The sequence below is a fragment of the Panthera tigris genome, chromosome B2 (assembly GCF_018350195.1).
Source record: "Panthera tigris isolate Pti1 chromosome B2, P.tigris_Pti1_mat1.1, whole genome shotgun sequence".
Classification (NCBI taxonomy): domain Eukaryota; kingdom Metazoa; phylum Chordata; class Mammalia; order Carnivora; family Felidae; genus Panthera; species Panthera tigris.
In genome coordinates this window covers 63,351,308-63,377,277 of record NC_056664.1, presented here as the reverse complement: position 1 = coordinate 63,377,277, position 25,970 = coordinate 63,351,308, and the positions used below count along the sequence as shown (strand labels likewise).

Sequence of the window (25,970 nt, the reverse complement as noted above, 5' to 3'; positions counted from 1 at the left end):
TACAAGGAGGTGTACAGATTAACTTAAATTAAAGTGGTAATATTTAGAAGGGAATACAGAATCTAATAGAACAGAAAGTTTCCCTGCTTTTTGCAAGGAAGAAATTTCACTAAGGCCTGAAATATGTTTAGATACACCTAATTTTTAATCAGAAATCAAACTAAAATGAGTTCTCCTACAAGAACTATAATATAACTTTTTGTGATCACACAAAACTCCATTGTTTTGTTGCTCCAAAACCTTGTTAACTGATCATTCTCACACAAACGCAAGAATACATTCTAGAACATCCTGAATTTATTCATCAGCTCACTATCTCATAAGGTAGATAGACTTCAACGTATACTATTTGATAAAAAGAAAAAAAAAACATTTAAATTTGACAAAGTTACATTTATGTGGTAAACACAATCAACCTATGATGTGAACAAATATTCCACTAATAACTAAAATCATTAGAACACAAATATTTGAGTCACATAATATATAAATAAAATTGTATTTAGATACTGTATTAGATACTGCTCATCCATGAGAAGCAACTCCTCATCTGTTAAAGTTTTATCACAAGATTGCAGCAATTCAGGCACATCTTCAGACTCCACTTTTAATTTTAGTTCTCTTGTTAGATCCGCACTTACTTTCCACATCTGTACTTACTTCCTCCACTAAAGTCTGGAACCCCTCAAAGTCATCCACAAGAGTTGGAATAAATTTTCAAAATGCTTTTAAGGTTGATTTTGACTTCTCATAAATCACACATATTCTTAACGGCATCTAAGATGGTGAATCATTTCCAGAAGGTTTTCAATTTACTTTGCCCAGATCCATTAGAGGACTCACCATCTATGGCAGCTACAGCCTTATGAAATGGCTTTCAAGCCTTATTATTTAAGAAATACATGAAATTAAGACTTGAAAGCCAAATGACTCCTTGGTCCATGGGCTGCAGAATGGATACTGTGGTAGCAGGCATGAAAACAACATTAATCTCATTCTGATATCCATCAGAGCTCTTGTGGGGTCAGGTGCATTATGAATTAACAGTCATATTTTTGCTGAGTAGTAGGTCTCAACAGCAGGCTTAAAATATTCAGTAAACTATGCTGAAAACAGAAGTGATGTCATTTAGGCCTTGTTGTTCCATTCATGGGGCACAGACAGAGTAGATTTACCATAATTCTTAAATGCCCTAGAATTTATGGAATGGTATACGAACACTGGCTTCAACTTAGTCACCAAATATATTAGCCCCTAATAAGAGAGTCGGTCTGTCCTTTGAAACTTTGACCAGGCATTGACTTCTCCTCCCTAGCTGTGGAAGTCCTACATGGCATCTTTTTCCAATAAAAGGCTATTTTGTCTACATTGAAAATATATTGTTTAATGTAGCCACCTTCATTAATTATCTTAGCTAGATCTTCTGGATAACTTGCAGCAGCTTTTATATCAACACTTTGCTGCGTCATCTTGCACTTTGTTGTTATACAGACAGCTTCTTTACCTAAGCCTCATAAACCAATCTCTGCTAGCTTCAAACTTTTCTCTGGAAGCCTCCTCATCTCTCTTGGCCTTCATAAAACTGAAGAGTTAGAGACTTGTTCGAGATTAGGCTTTGCCTGAAGGGAATGTTTGGCTGGTTTGATCTTTAACTTTCTATTTAAATTCCACTTAACGTACAGAATAATATTAGTTTAAGGTATACAATTTAGTGATTCAACACTTAACATGTAACATCCAGTGCTCATCCCAACAAGTGCACTCCTTAATCTCCATCATATTTAAGCCATTCCCCGCCCCAACCAACCTCCTCTCTCATAACTATCAGTTTGTTCTCTACAGTTAAGAATCTGTTTCTTGGATCCTTTTTGTCATGCACAATGTGGGGAGACTTCAAGCTAAGATGCTCAGGGAATTGTTTTTTAGAAGTGTTAGATCTAGGTACCGAGGCACACAGACTGGCATACTCGCTTAATCACATCAGCAGGGCTACTCCAAGGAACAAATCAAAGCACACCTGGTGTAGGGTCCGAAATATTACTATGAGTAGGGTAATAAAATGACCAAAGCCAAAACAACACAGAGCAAATAACAAGCCCCGAAAAAAACACCTCCTGAAGGGCCAGGCCCTGGACAGTGTATGGCCCTCCGTTAATATAGCAGTGCTCACAGGTGCAGAGCACACAAGCTTTTAAAATGAATAAGGTAGAGAAAGCTAGCCAAAGTGACAAAACGGAAGAATTCTTCTCAGAAGAAACTCCAGCAAGTCGCGACAGCTAATGAATTGATCAAAACCAACTTAAGCAATATAACGGAACAAGAATTTAGAATAATAGACATAAAATTAATCACTGGGCTTGAAAAAAGCAGAGGACAGCAGAGAATCTATTGCTATAGAGATCAAGGGACTAAAAAATAGTCATGATGAATTAAAAATGCTATAACTGAAGTGCAAGATAAAATGGAGGCAGCCAGAGTGCACATTGAAGAGGCAGAGGAGAGAATAGGTGAATTAGAAGATAAAATTATGGAAAAAGAGGAGGCTGAGAAAAAGAGAGATAAATTCAGGAGTACTAGGGGAGATTTAGAGAACTAAGTGATGCAATCAAATGGAACAATATCCGTATCACAGGAATTCCAGAAGAAGAAGAGAGAAAGAAAGGGGCTGAAGGTGTACCTGAACAAATCATAGCTGAGAACTTCCCTGATCTGGGGAAGGAAAAGGCATTGAAATCCAAGAGGCACAGAGAACTCCATTCATACGTAACTTGAATCGATCTCCTGCACAACATATCATAGTGAAACTGGCAAAATACAAGGATAAAGAAAGAATTCTGAAAGTAGCTAGGGATAAACGGGCCCTAACATAGGAAGGGAGACATATAAGGGAAGTAGCAGACCTATCTACTGAAAGTTGGCAGGCCAGAAAGGAATGGCAGGAAATCTTCAATGTGATAAACAGAAAAAATATGCAGCCAGGAATCCTTTATCCAGCAAGCCTGTCATTTAGAATGGAAGGAAATAAGGGTCTTCCCAAACAAACAAAAACTGAAGGAATTCATCACCACTAAACCAGCCCTACAAGAGATCCTAAGGGGGATCCTGTGAGACAAAGTACCAGAGACATCACTACAAGCATGAAACCTACAGACATCACAATGACTCTAAACCCATATCTTTCTATAATAACACTGAACGTAAATGGACTAAATGCGCCAACCAAAAGACACAGGGTATCAGAATGGATAAAAAAACAAGACTCATCTATTTGCTGTCTACAAGAGACTCATTTTAGTCCTGAGGACACCTTCAGATTGAAAGTGAGGGGATGGAAAACTATTTATCATGCCACTGGAAGTCAAAAGAAAGCTGGAGTAGTCATACTTATATCAGACAAACTAGACTTTAAATTAAAGGCTGTAACAAGAGATGAAGAAGGGCATTATATGATAATTACAGGATCTATCCATCAGGAAGAGCTAACAATTATAAATATCTATGTGCCAAATATGGGAGCCCCCAAATATATAAAACAATTAATCACAAACATAAGCAACCTTATTGATAAGAATGTGGTAATTGGAGGGGACTTTAATACTCCACTTACAGCAATGGATAGAACATCTAGGCAGAGAATAAATAAGGAAACAAGGGCCCTGAATGATATATTGGATCAGATGGACTTGACAGATATATTTAGAACTCTGCATCCCAAAGCAACAGAATATACTTTCTTCTCGAGTGCACAGGAAACATTCTCCAAGATAGATCACACACTGGCTCACAAAACAGCCCTTCATAAGTATACAAGAACTGAAATCATACCATGCATACTTTCAGACCACAATGTTATGAAGCCTGAAATCAACCGCAGGAAAAAGTCTGGAAAACCCCCAAAAGCATGGAGGTTAAAGGACACCCTACTAAAGAATGAGTGGGTCAACCAGGCATTTAGAGGAGAAATTAAAAAATATATGGAAACAAATGAAAATGAAAATACAACAATCCAAACACTTTCGGATGCAGCGAAGGCAGTCCTGAGAGGAAAATACATTGCCATCCAAGCCTATCTCAAGAAACAAGAAAAAATCCCAAATACAAAATCTAACAGCACACCTAAAGGAAATAGAAGCAGAACAGCAAAGACACCCTAAACCCAGCAGAAGAAGAGAAATAATAAAGATCAGAGCAGAAATAAACAATACAGAATCTAAAAAAACTGTAGAGCAGATCAATGAAACCAAGAGTTGGTTTTTTGAAAAAATAAACAAAATTGATAAACCTCTAGCCAGGCTTCTCAAAAAGAAAAGGGAGATAGATAAAATCATGAATGAAAATGGAATTATAATAACCAATCCCTCAGAAATACAAGCAATTATCCAGGAATACAATGAAAAATTATATGCCAACAAAATGGACCACCTGGGAGAAATGGACAAATTCCTAAGCACTCACACACTTTCAAAACTCAAACAGGAAAAAAAAGAAAATTTGAACAGACCCGTAACCAGCAACAAAATTGAATCAGTTATCAAAAATCTCCCAACAAATAAGAATCCAGGACCAGATAGGTTCCCTGGAGAATTCTACCAGACATTTAAAGCAGAGAGAATACCTATCCTCCTCAAGCTGTTCCAAAAAGTAGAAAGGGAAGGAAAACTTCCAGACTCATTCTATGAAGCCAGCATTACTTTGATTCCCAAACCTGACAGAGACCCAGCAAAAAAAAGAGAACGACAGGCCAATATCCCTGATGAATATGGATGCAAAAATTCTCAATAACATACTAGCAAATCGAATTCAACGGCATATAAAAAGAATTATTCACCATGATCAAGTGGGATTCATTCCTGGGCTGCAGGGCTGGTTCAACATTTGCAAATAAATCAATGTGATACATTACATTAATAAAAGAAAAGATGAGAACCATATGATCCTGTCAATTGATGCAGAAAAAGCATTTGACAAAACTCAGCATCCTTTCTTAATAAAAACCCTCAAGAAAGTCGGGATAGAAGGAACATACTTAAACATCATAAAAGCCATTTATGAAAAGTCCACAGCTAATATCATCCTCAATGGGGAAAAACTGAGGGCTTTCCACCTGACATCAGGAACACGACAGGGATGTCCACTCTCACAGTTGTTGTTTAACACAGTGTTGGAAGTTCTAGCATCACCAATCAGACAACAAAAGAAAATCAAAGGCATCAAAATTGGCACAGATGAAGTCAAGCTTTCACTTTTTGCAGATGACATGATATTATACATGGAAAACCCAAGAGACTCCACCATATATCTGCTGGAACTGATACATGAATTTAGCAAAGTCGCGACAGAAAATTAATGTACAGAAATCAGTTGCATTCTTATCCACTAATAATGAAGCAACAGAAAAACAAAGAAAACTGATCCCATTCACAATTGCACCAAGAATCATAAAATACCTAGGAATAAACCTAACCAAAGATGTAAAAGATCTCTGTGCTGAAAACTGTAGAAAGCTTATAAAGGAAATTGAAGAAGATATAAAGAAATGGAAAAACATTCTGTGCTCATGGACTGAAATAAATACTGTTAAAATGTGTCAATACTACCCAAAGCAATCTACACATTCAAGGCAATCCCAATCAAAATTGCACCAGCATTCTTCTCGAAGCTAGAACAAGCAATCCTAAAATTTGTATGGAACCACAAAAGACCCTGAATACCCAAAGCAGTATTGAACAAGAAAACCAAAGCAGAAGGCATCACAATCCCAGACTTTAGCCTCTACTACAAAGCTCTAATCATCAAGACAGCATTGTATTGGCATAAAAACAGACACATAGACCAAAGGAATAGAGTAGAGACCCCAGAATTGGACCCACAAAAGTATGAACAACTTTGACAAAGCAGGAAAGAATATCCAATGGAAAAAAGACAGTCTCTTTAACAAATGGTGCTGGGAGAACTGGACAGCAACGTGCAGAAGGATGAAACTAGACCACTTTCTTACACCATTCACAAAAATAAACTCTAAATGCATAAAGGACCTGAAAGTGAGATAGGAAATCATCAAAACCCTAGAGGAGAAAGCAGGAAAAAACTTCTCTGACAGCCGCAGCAATTTCTTACTTGACACATCTCCAAAGGCGAGGGAATTAAAAGCAAAAATGAACTATTGGGACCTCATCAAGATAAAAAGGTCTGCACTGCAAAGGAAACAATCAACAAAACTAAAATGCAACCAACGGAATGGGAAAAAGTATTTGCAAATGACATATGGGACAAAGGGCTAGTATCCAAAATCTATAAAGAACTCACCAAACTCCACACCCAAAAAACAAATAATCCAGTGAAGAAATGTGCAGAAAACATGAATAGACACTTCTCTAAAGAAGACATCCAGATGGCCAACAGGCACATGAAAAGATGCTCAAAGTTGCTCCTCATCAGGGAAATACAAATCAAAACCACACTCAGATACCACCTCATGCCAGTCAGAGTGGCTAAAATGAACAAATCAGGAGACTATAGATGCTGGAGAGGATGTGGAGAAATGGGAACCCTCTTGCACTGTTGGTGGGAATGCAAACTGGTGCAGCCACTCTAGAAAACAGTGTGGAGGTTCCCCAAAAAATTAAAAATAGATCTACCTTATGACCCAGCAATAGCACTGCTAGGAATTTACCCAAGCGATACAGGAATGCTGATGCATAGGAGCACTTGTACCCCAATGTTTATAGCTGTACTTTCAACAATAGCCAAATTATGGAAAGAGCCTAACTGTCCATCAATTGACAAATGGATAAAGATGTGGCTTATATATATAATGGAATACTACTTGGCAATGAGAAAGAATGAAATCTGGCCATTTGTAGCACTGTGGGTGGAACTGGAGAGTGTTATGCTAAGTGAAATAAGTCAGGCAGAGAAAGGCAGATACCCTATGTTTTCACTCTCATGTGGATCCTGAGAAACTTAACAAAAGTCCATGGGGAAGGGGAAGGGGGGGAAAAAAAGAAAAAGCTACACAGAGGGAAGGAGGCAAACCATAAGAGACTCTTAAATACTGAGAACAAACAGGATTGATGGGGTGGGGGGGGGGGAGGGAAAAGCGGATGATGGGCACTGAGGAGGGCACCTGTTGGGATGAGCACTGGATATTGTATGCAAACCAATTTGACAATAAATTACATATTAAAAGAAAAAAAAAGAATCTGTTTCTTGGTTTGCCTCTCTTTTTTTTGTCCCCTATGCTTCTTTGTTTTGTTTCTTGAATACCACATATGAGTGAAATTGCTACTAAAGCTTTCTCCATAATAGCAATAAGGCTGTTTTGTTTTCTCATCATCATGTGTTCAATGGAGTAGCACTTTTAATTTTCTTCAAGAACTTCTCCTTTGCATTCACAATTCAGTTAATTGGTTGGAGAAAGAGGTTCAGCTTTTGGCCTGTTGCGGCCTTCAAAGTGCCTTCCTCACTAAGCTTAATCATCTTTAGCTTTTGACTTAAAATGAGATGTATAACACTTCCTTTCACGTAAACACTTAAAGGCCATTGTAGGATTATTATTAATTGGCCTAATTTCAATATTGTTGTGTCTCAGGGAATAGAGAGGCTCAAGGAAACGGGGAGAGATGAGGGAAAAGCTGGTCAGTGGAGCAGTCAGAACACATATTTATTAATAAATTCACCATCTTACATGGGTGTGGTTCATGGTGCCCCAAAAAATTACAATAGTAACATCAAAGATTGCTGAGTACAGATCACTGTAACAAATATTAAAATAATGTAAAAATTTTAAAGACTGTGAGAATTACCAAAATGTGACAGACATATGGAGTGAGCAAATGCTGTTGGAAAAGTGGTGCCAACAAACCCATTCAGGGCAGGGTTGCCACAAATTTTCAATTTGTAAAAAATGCAGTATCTGTAAAGTACAATAAAACGAGGTATGCCTTTATATGGGTTTTGGAGTCACTTTTTTTTTTAAATAAAAACATGATTGTGTTTTACACACTTTTCTACACTTTGCTTTTTTCTCTCAGCAATACTCCATGGAAATCTGGTATGTAGCCCTAATTTTTTTTTTAAACGGCTGCACAATATTCCTTGGTGTGCATGCCTTATAATTTCCTTGATTGATGGTCAGTAGAAAATGACAGAAATATGGGGACACTGGGTTTTTCTCCACCCTCAAACACAGCTGTACTGAAGTCAGATCACTCAGGATACCCAGGAAATCGATATGAGGACTGGCAGAAGGATCTCCACAGTTGGAGGGAGACAGTGTGCAGGTGTGAGGTGTGTGGAAGAGAATTGGGGGAAAGAAAAACAGTGGTGCCACGGTGGGGAGTGAACCTTTTCTGTGCAGAGACAAAAGGGAGAGAAAGAGAAAGGGTTTGAGAGTGCAGTGTTGGATTCATACAAGAGGAAAACCTCTCTGGACCATAGACTGGGGAGTGAGAGGTACTCAGTGTCCCAGGTTTTTTGCAAATAGTCTGTGGAGCTCAAACTCTGAGGTTTTGGGAGTGTATGACTTTCTCCAGAGTGGAGCTGTGGTGTTTGCCCCTGGGGAGGAGGGCGCTGGCCCTGGAGTGGATAGGATAGTGTGGTATAGGGATCTCCTGGGTCGCACTGGAAGAGAACGTTCCACTTCTTGAAGTACTCTTGGAAGAAGTATACTGCCTCTCCAAGGACAAAAGACCCTGTAGGTGCCCGTGAAAGGCGGACAGAAGCACGCACACACAGAGGCAGATAACCATAGATTCTGCACAGGTAAGGGATTGTTTTTCTGACACAAAGGACATCAGACATAGCACAAAGAAGCTCTACTCCAGAAGAGGAGAGTGGGTCCATGTGGTACCTGGTCCTTTAAGATTTTGAGTTCTGAATCCTAGTCACACACCAGAGCTGTGGTGTAGGGCGTGCTGACTGCCCTCACTATTCTTTGAGGGCTTCCTGAACAAATTGGGGTGTGAGATCCCCTGTCCAAGGATAAGAGAGTGGGGTGGCACCATTTTCCCTCTTACCACTGACATGGTGGGACTTCAGAGAGCAACACAACCGACCCCAGTGGAGGTGGGACCTGCTCACACCAAGCCCCGTCCCTCTGTGCCTGGCAACTGCGTATTTACTGGGGCAGGTCTGACCCTGAGTGAGTCCAGCAGTCCTCTCCTCCAGAAGACCAGCACAGGCAGCACCCTGCATGTACCAAGGCTACTGTCATAGAGTACTTCAAAGGGTCACCTGCAGTTCTGGTGGAAACTGGATCAGGCTTACTTTTTTTCTTCTTCTTTTTATTCCCTTTGGAATCAGCCTTATGGCTTTTTTTCTTTGTTTTTTCATTTCCTTTTCTCATTTTCTTTCTCTTTCTTCTTTTCTTTTTCTTTGGAATAAGGCTTATATATTTTGATTGTTTGTTTTTTTTTCATTCCTTTTCCTTTTCTTTTGGATCAGGTTTCTTTTTCCCCCCACTCTTTTTTATTCTTTTGTTCTTTTCTTTCCAGGCTTATTTTAACAAACAAATCAGAGCACACCTAGTTAAAGGTCCAAACACTCCCCACTGCAAGCAAGGAACTCTGCAGAGGGCTGAGCAGTCTTAAAGAGCAGCCAAAACCCAATAGCAGAGTGCACACAGCATACACTAGAAACACTTCCTTAAGTGCCAGGCTCTGATCAGTGTATGACCCTTTTTTAATACAGCATTACTCTCAGGCTCAGGAAATATAACAAGCTTTCAAAACATGCAAAAGACAGAAACTTAGCTAAAATGACAAGATAGAGGAATTCACCCCAAAAGAAAGGTCAAGAAGAAATCACAGTCAGGAACTTGCTAAAAACAGATATAAGCAATATCTTACAATGGAATATAAGCAATATCTAAATAGGAATTTAGAACAACAGTCATAAGACTACTAGCTTGGCTTGAAAGAAAAGCACTGAACACACCAGAGAAACTCTTGCTGCAGAGATAAAAGACCTAAAAACAGATCAGGCTGAAATAAAAAATGGTGTAACTGAGAGGCAAAACTGATGGTAAATAGTCACAACAAGGAATGAAGAAGAAGAGGAAAGAAAAGGTGATACAGAAGATAAAATTATGGAAAATAACAATGCTGAAAAGAAGAGGGAAAGAAAACTATTAGATCATGAAGGTAGACTTAGGGAACTCAGTGATTCCATTAAGTGAAATAATATCTGTATCATAGGAGTCCCAGAAGAAAACAGGTAAAAGGGGCAGAAGGTTTATTTGAACAAATTATAGCTGAGAACTTACTTAATCTAGCAAAAACAAACAAAATAAAAACAAAACAAAACAAAAAAAACCCAAAAAAACACACCAGGCATTCAAGTCCAAGAGGCACAGAGAACTCCTGTCAAAATCAACAAAACAGGTCAATGCCACTACATATCATAGTGAAACTTACAAAATACAAAGATAAAGAGAAAATTCTGAGAGTAGTTAGGGACAATAGGACCTTAACCTACAAGGTTCGACAAGTAGGATTAGCAGCAGACCGGTCCACTGAAACTTGGCAGGTCAGAAGGGAGTGACAGGAAATATTCAACGTGCTGAAAGGGAAAAATATGTAGCCAAGAATTCTTTATCCAGCAAGGCTGTCATTCAGAATAGAAGGAGAGATGTAGAATTTCCCAAACAAAAACAAAAGGAGTTCATGACCACTAAACCAGCCCTGCAAGAAATTTTAAGGGGGACTCTCTGAGTGGAGAAAAAAAAAAAATTAAAAAAAACCCAAAGCAACAAAGACTAGAAAGGACCAGAGAACATCACCAGAAACACCAAGTCTACAGGTGACATAGCAGCTAATATCTATTACACTAATGGATGTCAAAAGAAAGCCACAGTAGCCATACTTATATCAGACAAACTAGATTTTAAAACAAAGACTGTAATAAGAAATGAAGAAGGGCATAACATCACAATTAAGGATGTATCCACCAATAAGATCTAACAACTGTAAATATTTATGCTCCCAACTTGGAAGAATCCAAATATAGAAATCAATTAATAACAAATATAAAGAAACCCATTGTTAAAAATACAATAATAGTAGAGGATTTTAACATCCTACATACAGCAATGGAAAGATCATGTAAGCAGAAAATCAACAATGAAACACCAGCTTTGAATTTTACAACGAACCAGATGGACTTAACAGATATATTCAGAACATTTCATCGTGAAGTAGCAGAATATACATTCTTCTTGAGTGCACATGGAACATTCTCCAGAATAGATCACATACTGGGTCACAAAACAGCCCTCAACAAGTACAAAAAGATCAAAATCATACCACACATATTTTCAGATCACAACTCTATGACACTTTTAGTTAACCACAAGAAAAAATTTTGCAAAGCCCTCAAATACAAGGAGGTTTAAAGAATAACCTACTAAGGAAATGAATGGTTTAACCAGAAAATTAAAGAAAAAATTTTAAAAATACATGGAAACAAATGAAAATGAAAACACAACAGTCCAAAACCTTTGGAATGCAACAAAGGCAGTCCTAAGAGGGAAGTATATTGCAATTCAGGCCTACCTCAAGAAGCAAGAAAGGTCCCAAATATACAACCTAACCTTACAGCTAAAGGAGCTATAAAAGGAAGAGCAAATAAAGCCTCTTGCCAGAAGAAGGGAAATAATAAAGATTAGATCAGAAATAAATGATATAGAAATTAAAAAAAAAACAAAACAACAGAACAGATTGACAAAACTAACAGCTGTTTCTTTGAAAGAATAAACACAATGGATAAACCCTTAGCCAGACCTACCAAAAACAAAAGAGAAGGTCCCCAAATAGATAAAATCACAAGTGGAAGAGAAGAGATCACAACCAACATGATAGAAATACAAACAAGTATAATACTATGAAAAATTATATGCCAACAAACTGGGCAATCTGGAAGAAATGGACAAATTCCTAGAAATTCACAAACTACCACAACTTTAACAGGAAGAAATGGAAAATTTGAATGAACCCATAACCATTAAGGAATTGAATCAGTAATCAAAAATCTCCCAACAAACAAGAGTCAGGGCCAGATGGTATCCTAGGGGAATTCTACCAGATATTAAAAAAAAGACTTAATACCTATTCTTCTCAAACTTTTCCAAAAATAGAAATGGAAGGAAAACTTTCAAACTCATTCTATGAAGCCAGCACTACCTTGATTCCAAAACCAAAGAACCCATCAAAAAGGAGAATTATAGGCCAATATCCCTTATGAACATGGACGCAAAAATTCTCAACAGGATACTAGCAAATTGAATTCAACAGTACATTAAACGAATTATTCACCATGATCAAGTGGGATTTATTCCTGGGCTGCATAGCTAGTTCAATATTCGCAAATCCATCAATGTGATACATCACATTAATAAACAAAAAGGATAAGATCCACATGATCCCCTCAATAGAGGCAGAAAAAGCATTTGACGAAATACAGCACCCAATCTTGATAAAAACCCTCAAGAGAGTAGGGTTAGATGAACATACTACAACATGATAAAGGGCATGTATGAAAGACCCACAGCAAATCTCATCCTCAATGGGGAAAAACTGAGTCTTTCTCCTACGGTCAGGAAGAAGACATGAATGTCAACTCTCACCATTAGTATTTAACATAGTACTGGAAGTTTTAGCCTCAGCAATCACACAACAAAAACAAATAAAGGACATACAAATTGGCGAGGAGGAAATCAAACTTTCACCATTTGCTGATGACATGATATTCTATGTAGGAAACCCGAAACATATAAAAAACCCGAAAGACTCCACCAAAAATCTACCAGAATATATGAATTCAGCAAAGTGGCAGGACATAAAATAAATGTGTAGAAATCTGTTGCATTTCTATACACTAATAATGAAACAGCAGAAAATGAAAGCAAGGAATCGATCTCATTTACAATGGCACCAAAACCAATAAGATACTTAGGAATAAACCCAACTAAAGAGGTTAAAGATCTCTGAAAACTATAGAACACTCATGAAAGAAACTGAAGAAAACACAAAGAAATGGAAAAGCATTCCATGCCCATTGCCTGGAAGAACAAACATTGTTAAAATGCCTTCAACAAAGCAAGAAAGAATACCCAATGGAAAAAAGACAGTCTCTTCAGCAAATGGTGCTGGGAAAACTGGATGGTGACATGGTGGAAAACTGCCATTCCATAGGCAGAAGATATTTGCAAATGACGTATCCAATAAAGGCTTAGTATCCAAACTCTATGAAGAACTTACCAAACTTAGCACCCAAAAAACAAACAACCCAGTTAAGAAACAGGCAGAAGACATGAATAGACATTTTTTTCCAAAGACATCCAGATGGCTGATAGACAAATGAAAAGATGCTTAATATCACCCATCATCAGGGAAATACAAATCAAAACCACAATGGGATATCACCTCACACCTGCAGAATGGCTAAAATTAACAACACAAGAAACAATAGGTATTGGCGAAGATGTGGAGAAAGGTGAACCCTCTTGCACTGTTGGGGGGAATGCAAACTGCTGCAGCCTCTCTGGAGAACAGTATGGAGGTTCCTCAAAAAATTAAACCAGCAATTACATTTCAAGTATTTACCTAAAGGGTACAAAGATACAGATTCAAAGGGGTACATGTACCCCAATGTTTATAGCAGCATTATTAACAATAGCCAAACTAAGAAGAGAGCCCAAATGTCCATCAACTGATGAATGAATAAAGACGGTGTGGTATACACACACAGGAATATTAGCCATAAAAAAAAATGATATCTTGCCATTTGTAATGATGTGGATGGAGCTAGAATGTATTATGCTAAGCAAAATAAGTCAAAGACAAATACCATATGATTTCACTCATACGTGGAATTAAAGAAACAAAACAGATGAACACAGGAGAAGGAAAGGGAAAAAAAGAGAGGGAAACAAACCACATGAGACTCTTAATAATAGAGAACAAACTGAGGGTTGATGGAGGGAGGTTGGTTAGAGATGGGCTAGATGGGTGATGGGTATTAAGGAGGGCACTTGTGACAACACTGGGTGTTGTATGTAAGTGATGAATCACTGAATTCTACTCCTAAAGCCAATATTGTCCTGCGTTAACTAACTAAAATTAAAAAAGAAAATTTCCTTCATATTCTACTCTTTTTCATTTGAAAAATGGGCATTTATCTTTATTTTCAGAGTTTTATCATAAAGATAAATACTATAATAAACATGTTTATACATATATCTTTACATATTAGTACTCATATTTTTATGATAAAGGTTAACCAAAGGGGGGATGCTAGGTCAAAGGGTAAATATATCTTACATTTATTTTCTAAATCCACCCACCCATTCATCTATTCATTCATTCAACTGATATCTGTAATAACATAGCTCAGAAAATGCCAATATAATACCAGGTTTTAAGGATAAAAAATACCTCAATAAAAGTATCACTTAACTTCATTATGGTTTGAATCAGGTCTTTTCCCATCTAACCAAAACCTGGGCCCTTCTTTATATAGAACTTAATATACGCAGCATTTTGTACAGTTACTTAGAATTTAGCATGCTCAAACGTAAGCTGATAGGCTGGCAATATAACAGTTTAAACAAGAAATATATTTTCATTCACTAAAGTATGTCAGAAATGATCACAATTTAATATTATGAATTCTTTAATTTTATACTTTATATGAGAATATAAAATTATATTCTAAAATAATAACCACAAATAAATCTTTAACCTTTCTTTTTTCTTTTCTGACAATAAGATCAGTTTCTCCATTAACAGTTTTAGTGAAAATTGACCTAACTTTTTCTGAGCTATTTTCATCTGAGAAATAGTGAGAAAGATTTTGGCTCCTTAATTTCATTTTGTTCATACTTCTGAAAACCAAGAAATAAACATTATGATTTTATTTTTTATTTCTATAGTTTTTTATAACTTTAAAAAAAATGTAATTGTAATGGGTCTATTCAACACCAAGTAAAAACCTTCAATATACTTATGAAAGTACAGTAAGTTAAGTACTATTGCTATTCAAGAACAAAAGTCTAAAATATGCAGGGAAACATATAAATAAAATAATGAAATCAGATTATTTCCGTTAAAACATGTAATATCTGGATAGTAATGTTTTGATACTAGTTTGCTTTTGAAGCTAAGAACAGTAAAAAATAAATCTAAATTGACTTAGAAAGCAAAACCAGATACTGAAGATATTTCTCTTCTTTATTTCTAATAGTGCATGAAATTAATTAGCTTCAGTTTTTAAGCCACATTTCATTATAATTGGGCCTACCCAAAGATAAGCTGACTTTGGACAAATTTAAGGTAATTATCAGTAAACACAAATTCTGGCAATAAACATGGTTTCCAAAAAGTGCTCTTTGTAGGAACTGTAAAAAGAATATGGAAAATAGCCAAAGAAATCTTTGTATTTACCTTTTCAAGTTTTAATTAAAAACGTCAATATTATAAATTAAGAAATTAACTGAAGCTTATTTACAAACAAAACTGATTCTAGAATTTCTAAAATAATAGTGGTAGGAACATACTATATTAATAAATACGTATTTATGAAATTTGACACTAATTTAAAGCAAAATTTCATACTAATAGAAAAGGATTATTTACTTAACCTATTTGTAAACATACCTAGACAGGTGTCTTTCTGGGTTCGTGGCTGTTTTCTTCTGAGAAGGCGCTCATAAAGGACCTGCATGTTGGCCTTGGCTAGTTACAAGGATTGCACACAGCACTAGTTACTAATACTCCTTTTACAATAAAGTTTACTAGAATTTTCCAACCTGATAATAGACTTAGTATTGATCTGACAGTGCAGTTAGATTAGAACACCACAGCAGAGTCTTTCAGTTGGTTAATTAGCTTATTAGAATTGCAAATGATGTACATTTAAGTTTATATTACTTTGTTCTTTTTTCTATTTAAATGTATGAACTACTCAACATTTCATAATCCAATGTTATTTTTATGTTTTAATTTCTTAGACTAAGAATTTTAGAGGTGGCAGGGATCTGAGAAATGAGCTAGATCAACCCCTGCTTTTACAAGTGTAGATACCAGGGCCCAGAAAGTTTACATCATTTGCCAAAGCCTAGATTCCTGAACTTGTGACTCCTATTTCCAGTAAGAGCTCCTTGCACCAAACCCATATTTAACTACACATTATTTAAAAAAAAAAAAAATGTACATCATTCAACTAGTAGAAAAGAAAATGGCAAAAGCAGAAAGGAATTCAAGGTATTATTTTAAAAGAGGGAATAGGGTCTAGATCTATTTTTCAAAGCATGGTAGAGTTTAAGACTTTTATATATACTTATTTGAAAACTCAAGAAAAATATCAAATAGTAGAAGGAAACACAATAAACACCCTTTAATTAAGAACTACTTTATATCCACCTATTAAAACTGGTGAATATAATGATAGTCAACAGTGCTTTATGGAAGTACTCTCTAGTGCTTGTAATATAATTTTGCTAGGATAAAAATAAATAATGTTAATAATTCAGAATATGTAATTATTTTTTTAAATAGTTAATAGTATTTTTTAGATATTTAAAAGATGCATTGAAGAATAAATTAAAATTCACAATAGAAAATATAAAGATGAAAAGTTTAAGAATAACAAATGCTACCAATAAATATTTATTGAAGATGAGTCTTGATTTTAAAGATCCCTAGTAAACTATGATAAGTTATGTGTTGATGCCTATATACTTTATAAGTAACAACAAAAACTATATTGTGCCATTTCATTCTTTCATTCATTCATATATAGTATTCAACAAATATATTTTGAGTAGGTAGTATGTGTAAGGTACTAATAATTTTATTCTATCACTATTTAAGACTAAAGTCTAGGTTTGCCTTAGAAGTTGATTTGTGATAAAATATTTTAAGCAAATAATTTGGAATAAAGTTTATATTCATTTAGTACCTAACTTCTGATATTAAATATAAGGGCTCTTTTAATTATGATTTTTCTATATTACATGTATAAGGCCAAAGTAATATATATAACATAAAAGCCACCCTTACCCGTAAGATAATTTATAACCTGATAAATAAATGAATTATCATGCTGAATTATATTAATAAATTAGTAATAAAGTGCTAATACTGTGTAAGATATTTTAAATAAATCTTGGCTTTGAAGAGGTGCTTGTTTTAATCATTATGTACTTACCAATAAATATTACTTCCTTTTAGAAATATTTTTATCTAACTTAAAATGTGACTCGTGCTTTTTCGTTCTCAAGTATTACATGTTAAATCTATTTGAAAATTATATGCAGATAGATGTCTTCCTTATACAGACATTTATATGCCCATCTCAGGTACAACTCTCTACCTTAAAGCCCCAAGAAGTCCCGTCTTGCTGGGTGAGTTCCTCCTGTCCATCCCAATGTTGAACTGATCACTTATTAAAAGAAGAGAAGTCAAGGTTCTTTAAAGAGAGACCCTATTCTTTCCTCAGTAATTAGCTTAATACCTGACACAGTAGGTGCCCATAAAAGCCCAAGGGAATTACACCATTAAGAAGTCTTACTCCTAGAGCTCCTTTACACCCTCTGCCTTTTGGATGTCCTCGTTTTTCCTTCCTACTTATGCACATCTGGTTCCCTTCAATCACTCTTTCAAATGAAAACCACTTTGTGTATACAGTCCCAAAGCTAGTAAGGGACAGAAATGGCTCCAAACATGCACTCTTAAGCACTACAAGATAATGCCTCTATGAATTCTACTACACCATTCAACATCCAAACTACTAACAGATTTTTCTTGTAGAAATACCATTATTCATGGCTTCTAAGTTTCACACTGCTTCTTTTTAGAATTCTATTTTTCAGGCACTTGGTATTGTCCTTCATCAATGTTGTAATTTAATAATTTTGTACTTTGGTCATTAACCAAAATTTATAATGTGATTCTAAGAAAATGTGCTGGAGTTCCAAAAAAATCAAATTAAAAAATATATGAGCATCATTGTTCCATGAATTGAGGATAGTGATAGTCTAGATTAGTTCTATTCTACAAACATTTCTTACATGTTCAAAAGAGAACATTTAAAAAAGTTGACTTTTGAGGCAGTGGTTTCCTACAAGATTTTCCTAAGAGAAACAGAAGGATTCTAAATACACAAAATAGCAAGGAAAAAGAGTATTTCAGAGAGAGTAATCAAAATGTTTCTACCATTTTTGTCTTGGGAAAGAATACATGAACAAAAAAGAATAAATTTTCCTATTGTTTGTACATCTGTATATACATTGGGATCCTTGAATTAAGTATTCTAAGTAGTCAACTGAGTGATATCTGTTAATCAAATCCACTGGAGTAATTGCTGATAGGCAGTGGCACAATATCAGCATTTTCTCACAGCTGAATTTAAGTGACATACAAATCATTACATGTTCTTACAATTCTTTTATATCCCCAAATAGGCAATTATAATAATAGGCTAACTAGTCTCAAACCCAAGAATTATTTTCAATAACAGTGACTATTTTTAAGAATGCCTCAATACTGTTAAAAGACTGAGATCCTTGAGAAACAAATAAACAAAGAAAACTGATTAAGTAAAATTTAAAAGTAATTCTTGATTTATTCAAGTATATAATGATAAAATTAATTTATTCTGAGAATTTTAAAATGTGCTTATTATGATGAACTATTAGCTGATGTTTGAAAAGAAAAGCTTATTAAGCTAACATAAAAGGTCTGAATAAAAACCTATTTTTGCTAATCTCCAAAATTTATCTTCTGTGAAATATGTGCAAAAGCATTCTGTATACCATTCTACAAATGGTATGCAAAATCAAGACAAGATCATTTTTTATTGTGTACTGTAACATATATGCAGATATTACTGCTGGACTAAAACCAAGATTGATTATTTTAATGATTTAAATAAATTTCAGAATGTTAAAACTGAGTAACATTATTATTCTCTGAATTAAAAGAAATAAGATCTGAGATCACTTAGAACCAAATGTATATAAAAATGATCCAAGCACCTACAATCTGCTTAGACTTAAATATTTGGAAGTACAGATTTAGCTCATCTCCCCATGATTTTGTAGAGAATTATAACATTTGCTATCTAGTATGTTTTCTGGTTATATTTTAATAGGAATGGTATACTGACATATATTTTTTTAAAAATCTATCAAAAGACTCATTTTAAACTTAGAACCAAGAAGTTATTTCTTAATAGCATAAAAAGCATTTTTAAGTTGCAGAAAGTAATATCAAGGGTCAAAAAAGATGGAATTGAGAAAGAAGTAGAAGTGAAGCATATAAACACTGTAGTTTTAGTAAAGAAAAGCTACGGCAAAGCTGATAACTAGCAAAATGAGAATGAAGAGAAGACTTCAACTATAGATTAGGTCTGGCTACTTTTAACATACCCAGTTCTAGTTTCTGACAAGAGGGAATCTCTTCTGTTACCGTAATGAAGTAGCTGTGCAATCCTTTGAAGGCTAGCAGCAAAGTGGCACAAAGTGTATAATGGAAATGATACGCATGATGTAGGAAGGAGTCTGCAATGATGAAGCTGCAACCCTAAACAAAGAATAGATTTGGGATATACAGTATTAGTAACCAAAAAATACTACACTTAAAACTTCGAATAATAAAGGAAAAATTCTAAACATTTACTAACTATTCTAAACCATAAAAATTCAGTAATATTTTAGAGAATTGCTTCTGTTCATACAAGTAATTGAAACATATAAAATGTGACTCTAGTAATTTAAATTACAGTGGGCTTTTAAAACAAGCAGATTAAATTATGGTTTTTGAAAATTGGAGATTCAAATTACATTTGCACTGCAGGACAGATACTCTGCTTCTATAGTATAAGTCCCTTTCCTTTTAAGGAAATATTGGTTGTACTTATACTATTGCAAGCTGAGTCTCAACTCTGGCAACTGTTCTTTACAAGCTCCTTTGGAATCATTTTACCAGTTCTGTTAAGGGAGCAAGAGGTGATAGTAACAAGTTAAAAAAGGCATTGTCAAAGATCTTTATCCATTAAATCTGGTTAATCGTTAAGTATCAGGTTAGTTTTCACAATTAACAACTGGAACCAACCAATTTGTTAAGATCATATTCAACTAGATCTGTAAATTACTGAGTTCAAATAATTAATAACATAAACATCACATTCAAAGATACAACAGTTAAAAAACACTTCATTTAAAATAAGAGGAAAAAAGGATGCATAAGTATTTCAATTCTTACGTCTGGTGATAACTGTTTTGTGTAGTTTATACCAAAGACCACACTTTCAAGAGTAGGAATCACAGAATCTTTGTTTTGTGCTGGTGCATTTCTATTTAGCCAAGTTGTCTTCACAGGGCGAGGAAAGCTGGAGAAATAATTATTACATTATTATTGTCCTAATAGCCTATTTGAATGTTGAATACTTACAAAAGAAAATCTTATAAAAATAAAGAGCAAGGGTTTTGCAAAGTTATAATTTCTAAAGTATTTTGAAAAATTTCCTTTAATAACTGAAATCATTTATGAAAAGACAAAGAATATATAAAAAATCAAGACTAGATGCCTGAGATAACGTCTCCATAACTGGGTTTTAGGAAGTCTCAAAGGATTCTAAAAATAAAAGCAGTGTGGAATCCAAGTAGTTAAATGACAAATGAGGATCAAGCTTTAATTTGGAAATACTAATCTGTCAGAACTGGTACCAAGTTCATAAAGTTAATCAAATATGGATTCTACTTATAGAAATAGCTTCCCACTTAAATATAGAAAAAGAAAAGCTACTAAATCTATTTGTTGCCTCTATTTAGCAAAAACAAGGTATTTCCTTTCTCTTTACGATAAGCCTATGAACCCTATTAAGACAATCTTCAAGCAGTTCAAGGTACTGCCTCAATCATATATGAACTATTGTTAATATTAACATTACATTTAATATACCATAAATTCTATACAGTAAAAGGCATATTCTATTTGAATGTTTAAAGTCATATACAATTTTGAGATAAAGTATTGGTTAATTATAAGTAGCCCAAAGCATTTGGACTGTTTGACAGTTTGGCAAAACAGAAAAGACAGGAATGAAAGTCAATTTTGCCATAAGCAGAAAGCAGTCTTCATTTGCAAAATCAATTTGCTTTGCAAAAATTAAATATCCACATCCCAGCAAAGAAGGGAGTTGCAAGTCAATGGTAACTTACATTTGCCACAATGTGTTTTTCAGAACTGAGTCATAGAAGTTATACTAGAAAAGTTCACATATAAAAACATTACGTAGGGGCACCTAGGTGGCTTAGTCAGTTAAGCGTCGGACTTCAGCTCAGGTCATGATCTCATGGTTCGTGAGTTTGAGCCCCACATCGGGCTCTGTGATGACAGCTCAGAGCCTGGAGCCTGTTTTGGATTTTGTGTCTCCCTCTCTCTCTCTGCCCCTCCCCTGCTCATGCTCTGTCTCTCTCTCTCTCAAAAATGAATAAACTTAAAAAAAAAAATCTAAAAACAGATTATGTAAAAAACAAGCAAAGAAAGAAATCCTAACCCCACTTATTATAAGTAATTGATTTAATGTCTGTAGTTGTGTTGATCATAGAAATTATTTTAAATAAAAATAACATTTAAAAAGATGATATTTGTAAAATATTGTTTCATTTTGTTTAGAGGAGAAAAAAGCCATTTAATAAAACCTCAGAAAAAACTTGTCAAAGCATAGTGAGGAATGTTACCCTTAACGTGACCCCTCTACTGGCATGCACCAGCAATAAGCTTTTCTTTACCCCTTCCTTGCTTCCCTTCTCAGTTCCAGGAAAGGAAAAAGGCAGCAAAAGGTGCTGCATCTTTCATGGCAAAGTTCTAGCCACAACAGAGGGGAGATCAAGGCCCACGGCAGCTAAATAAAAGAACAGCAACCTCAGCTGTTGTGGCATCTCATTTTCTTTTCCAGTCACTAACCAGAGCCAACAGCTAATCCTCTTGGCTTCTAATTCCGAGCCAAAAATGTCTTCTTCCAGTGGACCGTCTCTAGGAGATGAGCTGCCTCTTTCTCCTACTAGTCTGTGGCAAAAACTGCTGCATTGCAAGAGGAAGCACACATTTAACTCACTAGGATTAGTGATGTAAATTATTTGGGGCCTTAGGAAGCAACATCAATAAGATGAGCTAACCTCTATAAATTGTTTGTATATTTCTCAGAAGAGAAATTAAGCCAATATTCTAAAGAAAAAAAATGGCTGAAATATTTTAGTTAGAGATTATTGAAATTACAGTAACAAGAGATTCAGAAAACTACAGAAATATATTTTATAAATAAACTTTTAGCATTAAAACCTAACATGTAATTCATTAAAAATATTGTATACTATTCATTTCAAAGTCATATTTCAAAAGAAGCACTTTCTTATCAAAGAAATTTCATTTACCTTTCATGTTATTACATATTAATTTATTCAATCAATATCTAAAAATTTTTTGAAAAAGTTTACAATAAAATTATATAATAGGAACACTTTCCTGTTTACAAAAGTTATAGCAACCGAGAACAAGCTCTCAAAGTCCTAAGAGTTAAAAAAAAAGATAATAAAACAACTAGTTACAGGTATAAGGAAAGCAAAGCAAGTCATTAGGAAAAAGACTTCTTCCTGAGCTGTCAGCACAGAGCCTAATGCAGGGCTCAATCCCACAAACCATGAGATCATGACTTGAGTGCAAACCAAGAGTCAGATGCTTAACCAACTGAGCCACACAAGCGCCCCTGCCCCCTACTTAGTTTTTCTGACAAATCAGTTTAACATCACATTCCTGAAGCACCATCCTAAGTATCAGTTGTTGGGATCAGATTTGTGACAGAAATTGTAAAGTAGACAGTTCAGAAATCAAATCAATTTGGAGTCTTTTTCATGTAAGTTACTGATTTTAAGTGTCTATCTGTTGCCCATACCACAAAAGGACAATGTTTTATTGTAAAAAACTGAAAAGCTTGACATGTATTCTTACATAATGAAAAACAATTCATCTCTCTATGGAAGTGGGCAGAAATAAATAATTATCTCAATGCATTTATTATAATCCAGAATATCATGTACCTTTAGGAGAAAATGGTACATGATACAGTTTAAAAGCTTATTAGTAAAGATCCATAAAATTGATTAATGACTTGGAAAACAAGAATTATTATATAGCAACAGATTTAAGAAAGAATTAGCTGATCCAGAGACGAGGCCAAAAAAAGAAGAAAAAAATGAATATACTTTTCCAGAGAATGAATATAGTACAGCACTGCTTAAAAACACAGGTACGGGGCACCTGGGTGGCTCAGTCAGTTGAGCGTCTGACTTCGGCTCAGGTCATGATCTCGCGGTCCGTGAGTTCGAGCCCAGCGTCAGGCTCTGTGCTGACAGCTCAGAGCCTGGAGCCTGTTTCAGATTCTGTGTCTGCCTCTCTCTCTGACCCTCCCCCGTTCATGCTCTGTCTCTCTCTGTCTCAAAAATAAATAAACGTTAAAAAAAAAATAAACAAAAAACACAGGTACAAGGGCACCTGGGTGGCTCAGCAGGTTAAGTATCCAACTTTGGCTCAGGTCATGATCTTACGATTCGTGAGTTCAAGCCACGCATCAGGCTGTCATCCTCTCTCCCCAACTCTTTCTCTTTCTCTCCCCCCCCCCCCCCACACACTCTCTCTTTCTCTCAAAAATAAACATTTAAAAAACAAAAACACAGGTACAGACTACACAATGCTGTATGATTATTTCCAGACTGCACTGGTTTTCTTGATCAGTTTATTTGACAAAGATTGTTCCATACTTCTGCATTAAAAGAGTTATCAATCTAATATTCCCATGCTCTTAAATGTTATTATTTTATAACTTTAGTATAAAATGAAAGTACTTAATAATTATAAGTTTAGAAATTCCTAATTAACTTTATCAATGTGTATGTTTTCACTATAAAATAAAAGATACTACATTAATTAGGACCAGGGTATTGGTTAAATTTACCTTATTAGTGGCTGGTGCAGTGCAACCAATGATGCGTGGACTGTAACAGACACAACAGAGAGGTGGAAATAATCAAACATAACATTAACATGATGATGAAGGCCTCTATGGAGGCTAAAGTGCAGCTTCAGTGTTCGGCTACTTATTAGCTGCAAGGCGTTCAGGTCGTCTGCCCTATAAAAAGCAACACATTTGCATATAAGTATGGCATAACAAAGTAAAGGCTAATATTTAATTAATTACTTTTTAAAAACTCAGAATAATTTTTAAAGCATCACATCTCATTAGACAGAAATGTTAAATCTAGTAATAATAACCAGATCTTACCTTTAGTTTTCTACCAGTCCATGATATAGACTGGTTTTTTTTTTGTTGTTGTTGTTGTTTTACTAATGTTCCTATAAAATGAATCCTTTTTGACAGACTAAGAAGTACTCTTACCTTACACTAAATTTTACTCCCTAGGGTATACTGTTCATTATAAGGTTGCAGTATAACAGAAGTCAAATCCTATAATAATAAATCCCAAAAGACAGTTAAAATTACTTTTATTATACGAAATTTTGTTATTAAGTGATGCTTGAAAGTAAGCAATTGGTAGATATTTTATTATAAATATTTAGTCTGTCAGATTTCTACATATAAAAAATTAAAACAATGCCATGAGAATGATTCCCAATGAGTTTGTGTGTGTGTATGTATTTTAACCCATACATATGTTATAACTACCTATAGTTAAACTACTTACTCATTTCATTTTATTTATAAAATTCTGAGTTGGTTTGAAAATAATCCCTTAAGGAATTCTTTGTAATAAACAAGTATTATAGAGGAGCAGTAGCTGCCACATCAAAAATTCTTATTCCTCCCTGATAGTAAAGAGGACATCTCAAGTAGACTTTTCAGGATGTGACTGCTTAGCCATTTTTCCTACAAGAGTCTAAATGTATGTACAATTTTTAAAAAGTATTTCTACAAGTATGTTTGAAATGAGAAAAAAAAACTGCAAAAGATAAAATTGCTAAACAAATCTCTGATTCTTGTTTTAAATGAATACAAGCACGTGTCCCTAACATATATGACTGAATGTCCACATGTGTGAACAAGTTCAGAGTAGCCAGTCCTAAAACTTCCTCAAGGGCTCTAGGAATTACTGAACTAGAAATAACTGCAAAGTATAAGAGTCATCAGTCTTGATAACACTCTACATATCAAGAGTCCCGCCTAAACATGGCATCACTCATGCCACTAAGATGGTCAGTGATATAGTGAAAGAGAGTTCAGTTACATTTAAATGTCTCATAGTAGTGGTATTATCAGTGGAGTTTCTAGAGTCTAGGAAATTGTATCGTATTTCTTCAACTTGTCTGATTTGCTACCTGGGGCACACAGAATTGACATGGGTACAAAAGAGTATGTGTAACCACTCTCATGAAACTGTTCCAGTTAGACAGAAGTAGTTTATTTAATTTTATCTTTTAATATAATTTATTGACAAATTGGTTTCCATATAACACCCAGTGCTCATCCCAACAAGTGCCCTCCTCAATGCTCATCACCCACTTTCCTCTCTCCCCCCACCCTCCATCAACCCTCAGTTTGTTCTCAGTATCCAAGAGTCTCTTATAGTTTGCCTCCCTCCCTCTCTGTAACTGTTTTTTTTCCCCTTGTGCTCCCCCATGGTCTTCTGTTAAGTTTCTCAAGATCCATCTATGAGTGAAAACATATGGTATCTAGACAGAAGTAGTTTAAATAAACAAGAAAGGGACAGGCTAGATTTCTAACAAAATGGAGAATAGATACCAGTTATGAGAAACGAAAGATTTTCAATTGTTTGATTAGTCTACTTACGAATAATCTCCATCTGTGAAGTGTAGATCCAAAGATAACAGAAAATTCATTTCTTCAAGGGTTTCTTCAATCTCAAGAGAAATTACAATGTAAGATATTTTTGAATA

The 25,970-nt window shown here is 35.0% G+C and overlaps 1 protein-coding gene across 7 annotated transcripts in view; it reads right to left on the bottom strand.

The window, feature by feature from the left end:
* Window positions 1-25,970, bottom strand: part of FAM135A (family with sequence similarity 135 member A) — a 120,273-nt gene that overhangs the window by 58,192 nt on the left and 36,111 nt on the right. For 5 of the 7 annotated variants that reach the window (XM_042986633.1, XM_042986637.1, XM_042986634.1 and 2 more), the window contains 5 exons: window positions 25,864-25,934; window positions 24,013-24,186; window positions 20,262-20,388; window positions 19,427-19,580; window positions 15,654-15,731 (listed from right to left, as the gene is read on the bottom strand). In XM_042986633.1, coding sequence (XP_042842567.1) covers window positions 15,654-15,731; window positions 19,427-19,580; window positions 20,262-20,388; window positions 24,013-24,186; window positions 25,864-25,934 — 604 coding nt within the window. Of the gene's footprint in view, window positions 1-15,653; window positions 15,732-19,426; window positions 19,581-20,261; window positions 20,389-24,012; window positions 24,187-25,863; window positions 25,935-25,970 lie in introns of those variants that run through there. The other 2 variants (XM_042986635.1, XM_042986638.1) reach the window with 2 other exon arrangements.